The following is a 12,841-nucleotide window of genomic DNA, read 5'->3' as shown; positions in this document are numbered from 1 at the left end:
CAAATAAAGCTGTCTCAAACAGGAGATGACTCGTTGCCTAGTGCAGATGGTCAACAGGTCACCTCTGTACACTATAGCTCTTGTCCTCAAAATGATAAACTAGAGAGGATGAGTCAGTGTTGCTTCTTACCTGGCAGGTGCTGCTCTCATTTTGTGGTCAGAATTTCTGAAAGGTAAGTTGCAGCAGCACTATAGTATGCATTCATTCATTCATTCATTCATTCATTCATTCATTCATTCATTCATTCATTCATTCATTCATTCATTCAACCAACCAACCAACCAACCAACCAACCAACCAACCAACCAACCAACCAACCAACCAACCAACCAACCAACCAACCAACCAACCAACCAATCAGAATAGAACTTGAAGGGACCTTGGAGATCTTCCAATCCAACCCGCTTCCCAAGTAGGACACCCTATAGCATTTCAGACAGGTGGCTGTCCAATCTTTTCTTTAAAACCTCTAGTGATTATGCACATAGAACCTCTGAGGGTGAGCTATTCCACTGGTTAATTGTCCTCACTGTTAGGAAGTTTCTCCTTAATTTCAGGTTGCTTCTTTCCTTGAGTAGTTTCAACCCACTGCTTCTTGTCTTGCCTTGCCTCTTGGTACCCCCTCCTCTTTGTGGCAGCCCCTGCCAGTCCTTCTTGTTTATAGATTGGCCATAACCAATTCCTGCAATCGTTCTTCGTACGTTTTTCTCTCCAGGGCCTTAATAATCTTAGTTGCTCTTCTCTGCATTTTTTCTAAAAGTCTCAACATCTTTTTTGTAACATGGTGACCAAAACTGGATGTAGGATTCTAAGGCTAGTCTTACCAAAGATTTTATAATGCGGTGCTAATACTTCACCTGATTTTGATTCTATGCCTCTGTTTATACAACCAAGGATTATATTAGCTTTTTTCATAATTCCTTCAGGGGATGACTAACAAGGACAAGAGCTTGAGAAAATGGTAGGATAGCAATGAAACACTTGTATGATCTAGAACACTTTTGCATGCAAATTGATGAATAAATGTCCCAGTTCTTCAGAGCTCTATTGTTAAGCAGGTGCAGAAGTTGGTGATAAATTAATGGCTTGCCAGACTAACTATAGAAGGTCTGATGTTTATGGGAACTTGGGAAGGGTGATTTTCATGAGGGAGCAGATGCAGACACAAAGCATTCTTTCGAGTGGTTCAAGGCCATCCTATGCCCCCCCCCACCTGGGTGGAAGCAGAAGGAGGACTTGCCACTTTGGCCAATCTGAGTGGGCAACGTGACAAGTTTGTGGGTGGGGGACAAGGGATGGGAACTTTCAACTGGGTGGGGAACTCAGATTCAGGTTTACCAGTGTAGGTGCCAGGATGGCTCCGGCAATACATTGGAACTTTGAAGAGTACTTTGACTCGGAGTCTGATTTAGTTTGGATGCTACCTGGAACCTTGACATCTATTTGCTTTTGCCTACCTTCTTTCCAGTGGCTTTAGACACCACAATCTGCCCCACATTGGTTAATTTGTCCATTTTCTCTCTCCTTATCTCCCAAGGAGAGGCTAGGAAGGTGTTAGCACATCCCTAGGTAAAAATGGCAGGAAGAACTTACTGGTGTTTAGGGGCATGTTATGGCCCCATCTGGCAGAACATCAGCATTTATTTATTTATTTATTTATTTATTTATTTATTATTTATTTATTTATTTATTTTGTCCAATACACAATGAGAGTTTTAGTGGGTATATATACACAAAAATATGTAACCCTTCCCTGGTGCAGAGCTGAAGGGATTGGATACTGTAGCCTAGAGGATAATTCTCTGCCTTACAAGGCAAAGGTTGCAGGTTCAAGTCCCAGTGGGTATGGCTAGCTGATGAGGCCAAAATAAGGCCAAAATAGATCTATCCTAGTCTCCCTTAATTTTCAAATTCAGCAAAACAACATGTGACATATATATATATATATACACACACACACACACACACAGAGTAAAATACATGATGAAGGTTATAGAGGAGATACTCATAGTAAAATATATCTATGAAAGAATAGAAAAGAAGATATAGTAATAGAACTATTCAATGAAAGAATAGAAGAGATATAGGAATAGAAGAAAGGTATAGGAGATATAGGAGAGCAATAGGACAGGGGACGGAAGGCACTCTAGTGCATTTATGCACGCCCCTTATTGACCTCTTAGGAATCTGGATAGGTCAACCGTAGATAATCTAAGGGTAAAGTGTTGGGGGTTTGGGGATGACACTATCTGCCCTGCATTGGTTAATTTGTCCATTTTCTCTCTCCTTATCTCCCAAGAAGAGGCTAGGAAGGTGTTAGCACATCGCCAAGTAAAAATGGCAGGGAGAGCTTACTGGTGTTTGGGGGCATGTTATGGCCCCATCTGGCAGAACATCTGCATTCCTTTTGGGCTTCTTATTTGTTTCTTTCTTCCTTGCTGGCTGTTCTAATCAGCCAAGCGGTTCCAGCATTCGACAGCAAGGGCAATTGTCGAAGCTTCTAGTGGGAAGCACACATTACTGGCACTCAGGACTTCAAAGGGAAGATAAGAGAGGGGGCTAGAAAGCAAGCATGTCATAGATGCTCTTTGTGTAATTTTTCCTTCCCCCTTGCTGGGTTAATGGAAGAGCCCCGTGGAGGCAGTCTGTAATTAAACCATTAGCTGAGTAACTAACTAGTACAGTCTGGCACTGGTGTTTGAGATGTGGGGAGAGCCCAGCAGACAAGAGAAGGTCGGAGCTGGGGGGGGGGGAACACACACACACACAGGGCAACTGAGAATTGCAATACCAGTGGAGAACAATAAATGAAGAAGGGAGGAAAGAGCTGGGCTCCAGGAGAAAAGGAGACGTCAAAACGTGGATTTTCACACTGGTAGCCTAGGGAGAAGCTCCCTTCAATAAAGACCACAGCCTCCCAACTGCATCTTAATGTGTTTGCAATTGCTAAGGCTGATTTGGTTTCAAGGCAGAGATGCCTAATTGTAGGTATCAGAATTGTCCCCAAATATTTGGCAGCCTGAAGTGAAGAACCAGATCCCTTCCACCCACAGTCTACCCAACAGAGGCTGGCTTGTAGCTTCAACACAGCCAAACAGAGCAATGCCCTCTACTGCAACGGAGAATAACAGGCTAGCTTAAAGGGGTGGTATACTTACAGTACATAAAATAAATTCACATTCATTCCCCCTTCCATCAGTCCTGGTAGGTGTGATTAGAAACTTTCTAAACATTTCATGGGCATCACATTGTGGAGAAACCTTTGTTTCCACCTCCTCATTCCATTAGCTGCCTTTACTACAGCTTTTTTCTACATGGCTGTGATTTTGAATAGAAAGATGATCACAGAGGTGGGTACTTTCACTAGCTCAAAACCCCAAATATCTGTGTCAGAAGCTTTAAAGGCTCCAGCAGTGGGTGACAATGGTCTGCAGTGACAATGCCAGCCCTTCTATGGTCTAATTTCCTTTCCTTTCCTTTCGGCCTGACTGGACCCTCGTTTCACTTCTCCGCAGCAAGAATGAAGGATAGCTAAAATGACAATGATGAACAAATCTGAAACGTCTCTAAAGTGGCAGATTAGGACTTAGTTCTTCTTCACATAGGCTGACTCTTCCAAGGTTTGGCGTCCTAAAGAATTAACTTTCATTTCCAAATCTGAACCTGGCAATCCTAAGGGTGTGGTGCAAAGACGTGTATATTTTTAGTAACTTTCCAATGCTTGTAATTTCCCTCTTTACTCTTATTCCTTCTCACCATTTCTAGCCTTGCCTTCTTTCCCCTTCACCACAAGATGATCCCCCTAATTCAGTGATTTTCAACCTTTTTTGAGCCATGGCACATTTTTTACATTTACAAAACCCTGGGGCACATTGAGTGGGAAGGAGGGGGCGGCTAAAAAAAGTTTGGACAAAATTCTTTTCCTTCTCTTCCTCCCTTTCGCTCTATTTCTCTCTCCCTCCCTCTTTCTCTCCCTTCTTCTTTTTTTCTCTCTCTCCATCCCTCTTTCTCTCTCTCTTCCTTCCTTCCTCTTTTTTGCTCTCTTTCTCCCTCCCTCCCTCTATGTCTTTCTCTCTCCCACCTTCCCTCCCTCTCGTTCTCTCTCTGTCTTTCTTTCTTTCTTTCTTTCTCTCTTGCTCTCTCTTGCTTTCTTTCTCTTTCTTGTTATCTTTCTCTCTCTCTTGCTTTCTTTCTTTCTCTCTCTCTCTCTTGCTTTCTCTCTCTTGTTTTCTTTTTCTCTCGCTTTCTCGCTTTCTCTCTCTCTCTCTCTTTTTCTCTCTTTCTTTCTCTCTCTCTTGTTTTCTCTCTCTCTTGCTTTCTTTTTCTCTCTCTCTCTCTTTCTGTCTTTCTCTCTTGTTTTCTCTCTCTCTCTGAGCTTCGCAGTACACCTGACCATGTCTCACGGCACACTAGTGTGCCGCGGCACACTGGTTGAAAAACACTGCCCTAATTCAGATAGATGATGACATCTATCTATCTGGTTTAGCTACAGGAGAGTGCATTTCCACTCCAGAATACCTATGTATGCTTAACTCCCACTGTGGACACATAAGAAAAGATATACCAAGAATGAGAATTGGAAGAAAGATAGAACTGGACAGGAAAATGGTCAGGAAGATTTAATTGACATGACTTGACTCTTTATTCATCACAGAATGCAAAGAGCTTCATGCTCAAAAAAATCATCCATAGCCTTACTGTGTTTATGACTTGCTGACTTTCAGATGACAGTTAACAGAAATCCTGGACATTCACGATTATATGTCCCAGATTATTTATTTAGTAAAAAAAATGGGGGAATAATCTGGATTTTTTTGTTTATGTGAGCTCTGCTGTCCTCCTAGGTGCCAATTATGTTTCTGTCCACTATTGCTTTATGTGGAACACAGATGGCCATTAGCCTTTTCTATTCTGGTCTGAAGCTCAGTCATGCAGATTATGAGCCAAGAATTATGGCACATCTGGTTTTGTTTAGAGACACACAGACACCTTGTTCATGCACATACACACAGAGGCTATTGGCTTTCAGCATCTCCCAAGTGCCCGGCTGTTGTCAAAGAGATGTAAAAAATGAAGTACCAAAAACAGCCATCTTCAAGTGAAAAGAAGAGAACAGAAAGCTCTTGATTTGGAAGCCTGGAAGATTTATGGTGAAATCTCTTCCACTAGAACTTTGTTTAGAAAAATAAAATGCCCATCTCTCACAACAAACTGGATGAGACAGAAATCTCATTAGTACCATCTGCTTTCTTGCAACATTGCACAGGATATTTGTTTGTGGTAACATACTTGTGTACAGTATAGTTACACGCTGCCTACATGTCCATTTCAAAGGGATGCTTATTACCTTCAAAGTTCTCCACAGGTAGGTGCATGCTTTCCCCAATGGTATGCTTGAACCTGGCTTTTTCAGCATAACTTTGGTCAAATTTTCTTCTTGGTTCTTTTATTTTAGTCATTTTAATTTGACTTTCTGCTCCTTGCCCCTTTGTTTTAATTGTCTTTAGCTTTGTTTTATTGTCTAGCAGGCTTAAGACTTGTAGATTCTTAAGTCACCCATTTTTGTCACTCCAACAGAAGTTGTGGCCCTACCCATTCTGAAAGAGATGGTCAAGGTTTCTTCTAAAATTAAGGTTTTTACCTATGGTTCATTGAACTAATTAAAGTAAACTTGTTCAGACACCACACTGAGTTACATGTTACATTACCTGTTTATATTTCTTACTAAGTCAATGCCAAAGAAATTTGTTTCTGATAGCAAGAGGAATACAGAAAAAGTTTCATTTTAATCTGATTGTAATCTGATTGTAGTTTTACAGTATATCCTAAGCAAGGATCCTGATTTATTTGACTTCTATGCCGCCCAATCCTAAAGGACTCAGGGCGGCTTACAGGCCTTTGAGCCCATGGTTTAAAACTGCTTAAGGCTTGTTTCCAAAAATATTTTCTGTTTTAAACTAAGTTAAGGTTCTCTTTCTGATGCACAGGAGAAGGCTCCTCCAGGTTTCTCTCTCATTTAAAATCTTTCACATAGAAGCCTAAGTAAATTCATAGAATTTGAAAACTCGTACAATAATCTGCCTTTGGCATTTAAATCTTTTCACAAAAAAGACAAGACTTACATATAATGATTCTGATGAGTTTTTCCTCAGTTCCGTTTATTGTTTCATAAAATGTTCAATATTTGAAAGGCTCAGGGTAGGTAGCAATCAATTCACAGTCAAAGCATTTGACTATGATACTAAAACAAACAGCTAGAGTAGACATCAGAGGGGCTTTAACAAATTGCTTATACAGTGTTCCCTCGATTTCCGCGGGTTCGAACTTCGCGAAAAATCTATACCACGGTTTTTAAAAAATATTAATTAAAAAATACTTCACGGTTCCCCCCCCCTATACCACGGTTTTCCCCGCCTGATGACATCATATGTCATCGCCAAACTTTCATCCGCCTTTAATAAATATTTTTTAAATAAACTTTAATAAATAAACATGGTGAGTAATAATCTAAATGGTTGCTAAGGGAATGGGAAATTGTAATTTAGGGGTTTAAAGTGTTAAGGGAAGGCTTCTGATACTGTTCATAGCCAAAAATAGTGTATTTACTTCCGCATCTCTACTTTGCGGAAATTCAACTTTCGCGGGCGGTCTCGGAACGCATCCCCTGCGAAAATTGAGGGAACACTGTACTCAGTATTATAATGACCAAACCTATTTTAAAGCAGTTTTCTCCAAAAAATTTTAAAGAATCCAAATTGTCAACTTAAAAGCACACAGGTACAAATGGGAAACTGAGATTACCTTTAATTCTAAATTTAGGCATACCAACTGACACTACCAATCAAATCCGGCTGAGTGAAAACCCAAGAGGGTGATATGGAATAAGATTTAGGACAGAAACCATATGGCTAAGGCAACAACACTTCCATCACCTTAATTTCTTGGCTATGTTCACAATGCAAAGTGAAGTAGAGAAAATCATAGCACATCAGTTAAAGTGAAAACTAAGTTAATTTGCATAGTTCATATAGCTCATTGTGGGATTAAGTAAATATTATTTTGCAGGATTTTTGTAAAAGGAAAAACACTAGAAGGAATATCAAAACATGTAGCACTTAAAAAATATTTGATAGGCCAGTATATAGGTTCAACTACTGCAATGCTGTCTACATTGTGTTACATCTGAAGAATGTTCGGAAACTTCAAACCGTACAAAATGCAGCCACGAGAGCGGTCATGGGCCTCCCCAGGCATGCTCATATTTCTCCAACACGCCGCGGACTGCATTGGTTTCCGATTGGTTTCCGGACACAATTCAAAGTATTGGTAATGACCTATAAAGCCCTACATGGCATCGGGCCAGATTACTTGTGGGACCCCACCCTCTGCCGTATGAGTCCCAGAGACCGATTAGGTTCCACAGAGTTGGCCTTCTCCAGGTCCCGTCAACCAGACAATGTCGCTTGCCGTGGCCTAGGGGAATAGCCTTCTCTGGGGAGACCCCAACCCTCTGGAATCAGCTCCGCCCACCCTCCTTGCCTTCCGTAAGAGTCTTAAGACTTACCTATATCACCAGGCTTGGGGCAATTAGGTCTCAGCCTCCGAACAATAAAATGAGATATATGTTGTATGATTGAAATGGTATGATTGTTTTTAAATATTGGATTTTTAGATTGCAATTTTAAATTTAATTAGATTTGCCATTGTACTGTATTGTTATATTATATGCTATTAGCCATCCCGAGTTCTCAGAGAAGGACGGCATACAAATCTAATAAATAAATAGGTGTGTAAGAAGCATCGGTGGTTGCGTATATTAGCCAAGAGATGTTATCAATGTGGACAAATGCTCAAATACTTAGGTGTAAATTCTGCTGGCTTTTAGTGGTTCCAATAGTTTAGGGGTGTCAAGTTCAAGTTGTCATGGCAGCATCACGTGACATATGATAACTTTCTCCCCCTTTGCTAAACCCGATGGGGCTGTGGTCAGCATTTGATGCATCTGGCCCATGGGCCAGGAGTTTGACAGTCCTGCAATGGGTAATACCTATCTCCTTTTCATTCAAAATCTGAAAACCCAAAGCAGAAGGTGTCTCACATTATGACAAACATGGTAGGCAACATTCTTTGAATTCTGAGCATTTTACAAATCTGTTCTCTTTCCTTCTGACCTTCTGAAATATGGTAGACCTTCAAGGGTATGTTCATCTAAACAAATAGAGTCACCCTGTAGCCTCAGACCAAGGATGCCCGTTCTTCCTCTTGGCAGGAGTCCTGAGACTTCTAATCAACTCTGTTCTCACGAATGAAAGTCACCCAGTCTAAAGGATTAAAATATGACACAGATGGTGGTGTGTGGATCCATTTTAAAAAGAAAAAGAAAAGCAAATATATTCTGCCATTCCTTCTCCTCCAGGAACTTCAGAGTTGAAGTAGTACTTGAGGGATGTGGGATGCCTGATTCCCAAAACAGGAAATATTTAATATTATATAAAATTGAATGTGCAAATGTCATATAATCACTGAAGAACAGTCTCCTCCCCAATTAATGCAAGCAGTACTATATTACAAATAATGAACTCATACTTTATTTTAAGAAGCATCCATTTCATCCTCATCCATTTCCCCCCTTTTTCTTTTAAATGAAGCTGGCAACTTTCAATGCATTTTTTTTCTGCGTTCTAGTCCCTTCTAGGATATGTATGGGGATGTAAAAGATGCAAAACCAAAGCTGAAGAACACAAGAAACAATGGATGGAAAATAATCAAGGAGAGAACCAATTTAGAAGGAAGCTAAAATGTCTGACAGAACAATTAATCAGTGGAACGAGTTGCCTTCAGAAGTTGTGGTCACTCTGATACTGGAGATTTTGAAGAAGAGATTGGACAACCATTTGCCTGAAATTTTCTAGGGTTTCCTGTTTGAGCAGGGGGTTGGACTAGAAGACCTCCAAGGTCCCTTCAAATTCTGTTATTCTGAAAAACAGGATTCCTGTTCTTAATTGTTGTATATCACATCTATGAACAACTTAGCTAACATGTGAAATATATTATTAATAAACAGCATATTGGAACAATCAATCTCTTTTTTTCAACTTTATCCCATATAGGATCTTTAGATATACTGTATTAGATTACAACTGCCACACTAGAATGTCCATCATATTTGGAGGGCATCAAATCTGACAAAGCTGATCTAACTATAATGTGGGAAAAATATGTATGAGAGGATGAACTAGAAGCATTTGTTGAGCTTTCATTAGCCAAGATGGGAAGAAACATGACAGGAAGACTCAACAAGCTTCAAAACAGAAGCTCGCCATCAACTGAAGAAAAGGGTTACAGTGTTCCCTCGATTTTCACGGGGGATGCGTTCCAAGACCATCCGCAAAAGTTGAATTTCCGCGAAGTAGAGATGTGGAAGTAAATACACCATTTTTGGCTATGGACAGTATCACAAGCCTTCCCTTAACACTTTAAACCCCTAAACTACCATTTCCCATTCCCTTAACAACCATTTATTCACCATTATTACTGGTACTCACCATTGAATAAGACACTTAGTGATCCTGATATTTATAAACATAATTATTTATTAACAATAATATTTTTTTTGTTATTTATTTGCAAAAATTATTAATTTGGCGATGACATATGATGTCATCGGGCGGGAAAAACCGTGGTATAGAAAAAAAACCATGAAGTATTTTTAATTAATATTTTTTTAAAAAAACGTGGTATAGCTATTCGCGAAGTTCGAACCCGTGAAAATCGAAGGAACACTGTACTTATTTTTCTCCCTATCTGCCTTGTCCAAGATTTGATAACAAATTTGGTCACTCCTCTTCTCCCGCCCCCTGGATTCTCTTACCCAATGGTTTTTTTCAATTGTTTAAAAAAGCTTTTGGTTGGAAACACATTGCTAGACAACGTTTCCTTCTCAATGGTCACTTTTCCTGTACTTGTTACAAGTAAGGGATGCCTACCAGAAAAAAATATGATAGACGGTTGAATAACCAGGAAGAATCTGAATTTTATACTATTTGGAATAAAGTTTATAAGTGGATAGATAAAAATAAAAATTAAATGTTATGAGAAATGTATGAATATATTAAAATGACCTTATATATTTTTTCTTTTTTATTAAATTAATTTTATGTTATTATAATGTTTGAACAAAATTCTTCTTTTCACTTAGATCAATATGTTGACTTAATGAATCAAGAATATATTCTTTTTCTGTATTAAAAATTAACTTCTAAGATGAGAGGGGTAATTGTAATCCCTACTATGTGTTAAGTATCTGTATGTTTGTGTGTGATTTTTATGGAAAATTAATAAAGTATTTAAAAAAATATGATAGCAATCACAGTAGTTGCTAGAAGTGTTCAAAAAACTTCCAGGTGCATACATATAGCATGAGCACCAAAATAGACTGCTAATTTTGCAGAAAACTATGTCACCCCACAGTGAACATATCTAACCATCTATTACTAGAACTGGGTCTCCCAAAAGCAGCTTTAGGTTATTTGCTTACAAGGTTTATAATGTTAACATGCTCATTCCATTTGCTGCTCATGTTTTCCTACCCCAGGGCCTTACAACTGGAATTCAGTAACTGTCCAAAGAGCACTGCCATAGTAGGACCTCCTCTGCATTACTAGAGGCAAGTAGCCTCTTCTTACTAGTTAGGAAGATGTGATATTAAATACAATTTGATCAGGTACCTATATACAGGAGACAAGATACAGAGATTTCAACTGTAAACATTATGCATGTCTAAATAAAGCAGTCCTGTTTTTAGCACTTAATTGGAAAATATTTTGACATTGTCAAGGGAAGTTGCTAAACACCATTCTAAATTTTTTTACTGTTTATTGTGAAAGGAAAATAAAAGGCTTTATTTCAGAAATTGCAACAGAATTAACATTTTTTTCATTTTGTCTAGAAAAGAAAGTATCTCTCTTCCTCAGCCTTTCCTAGTGTCAAGTGGTGCAGGCTCATGAATTAATTCATTGAAAGGCCTGCCCTGTTTTGGAAGCTGTTCTCTTCTCTTCCTCTTACCTTGTGTGGCCGAGGTGACAAGGACAGTGGTGATGCACAGGCTCCAAAGGGCATGGATGAGCTGGGCCATCCTGCAGTGAATGCTGGAGTTGTCAGCGACCAGGAGCCACTCTGTTCATCCCCAAGGAGGGTAAATCACAGCAGGCCTGGTGGAGAAAGAGGAGAAGACTTGAGTTAGGAATTAGCACAGGGGTGAGTTATTACCTGCTCTCCTTAATCTGCCTCCTATAGAAATCAAGCTAGCATCATTTTTCCTGCTCCAAAGGATACGCCTTGTTCTCCTTAATCAGCTTCTCCATTCTTTAGCCCTTCAGATTGACATATCTATCTCTTCCCAGAAAAATTAGAAGCCCTGTCTATGCTTTCTAGAAGAGGATATTTGTAGAATCAAAACACTGAACTGGAATTACTGGTTTTATCCAAAGGGACATGTACCCCAAAAGAGTAGATTTTTCTCAAGAATATTTTCATCAGAACATATTGTGCAATAACATAGTGTCATCCCCAAACCCCCAACACTTTACCCTTAGATTACCTACGGTTGACCTATCCAAATTCCTAAGACGTCAGTAAGGGGCGTGCATAAGTGCACTAGAGTGCCTTCCCTCCCCTGTCCTATTGCTCTCCTATATCTCCTATACCTTTCTTCTATTCCTATATCTCTTCTTCTATTCTTTCATTGATATGTTCTATTACTATATCTTCTTTTCTATTCTTTCTTAGATATATTTTACTATGAGTATCTCCTCTATAACCTTCATCATGTATTTTACTATGTGTATATAGATATATACCCACTAAAACCCTCATTGTGTATTGGACTAAACAAACAAACAAACAAACAAACAAACAAAACATGAAACCAATATATCCAGACAAGAAGTAGCTGGAATCCACAAGGATTCATTTCTGGCCATTGCTAGAAAATGACAAGAAACATTCATAGCAGATTCTCCTTATACCCCCTCTGTTTTTCCAAAAGAGCACATGTTTCTCTGCAGGTTTTTTTTTTTGCCCACTTGCTCATTCACACATCTCAAAACTTAAGACATTCCTGCAAAGAATCTTCAGCAAAACACAGCAAAGTACACTCCCATTCATCCTATAAAGCCCTTCATGGCATCGGACCAGGTTATCTCCGGGACCGCCTTCTGCCGCACGAATCCCAGCGACCAATTAGGTCCCACAGAGTTGGCCTTCTCCGGGTCCCGTCAACTAAACAATGTCGTTTGGCGGGACCCAGGGGAAGAGCCTTTTCTGTGGCGGCCCCGGCCCTCTGGAACCAACTTCCCCCAGAGATTAGAATAGCTCCCACCCTTCTTGCCTTTCGCAAGCTTCTTAAAACCCACCTGTGTCGTCAGGCATGGGGGAATTAAGATATTCTTTCCCCCTCGGCTTCCACAATTTATGTATGGTACGTTTGTATGTATGATTGGTTTTAAAATAAGGGTTTTTAGTTTTTAGTATTGGATTGTCGCACGTTGTTTTTATTACTGTTGTTAGCCGCCCCGAGTCTACGGAGAGGGGCGGCATACAAATCCAATAAAATGAAAATGAAATGAAATGAAACATCAAAAACAACAGCCACATAAATGTATCCTCCATTGAATGCCACCAAATAAAATGTTTACCAAAGGCTGATGCCAGTAAGAGAGGCATTTCTTCGGAGCTCTTGAAACAAAGGAACAGTGGCAACCTTTCTAATATTTGAAAGCTAAAGTAACTTTACTGCAGTGGTTTGCATTTTTAAAAAATGATATTAAGAATTTGTAAAAG

The 12,841-nt window shown here is 39.5% G+C and overlaps 1 protein-coding gene across 2 annotated transcripts in view; it reads right to left on the bottom strand.

Moving 5' to 3' along the window:
- The window catches only part of ADGRL1 (adhesion G protein-coupled receptor L1), a 181,045-nt gene that overhangs the window by 67,371 nt on the left and 100,833 nt on the right, over positions 1–12,841 (bottom strand). For both annotated transcript variants that reach the window (XM_070739581.1, XM_070739582.1), the window contains exon 2: positions 11,066–11,211. In XM_070739581.1, coding sequence (XP_070595682.1) covers positions 11,066–11,135 — 70 coding nt within the window. In that variant the 5' untranslated portion in view covers positions 11,136–11,211. The remainder of the gene's footprint in view (positions 1–11,065; positions 11,212–12,841) is intronic.

Source organism: Erythrolamprus reginae, chromosome 2 (genome assembly GCF_031021105.1).
Source record: "Erythrolamprus reginae isolate rEryReg1 chromosome 2, rEryReg1.hap1, whole genome shotgun sequence".
Classification (NCBI taxonomy): domain Eukaryota; kingdom Metazoa; phylum Chordata; class Lepidosauria; order Squamata; family Dipsadidae; genus Erythrolamprus; species Erythrolamprus reginae.
This window is presented reverse-complemented; position numbering and strand designations above follow the sequence as displayed.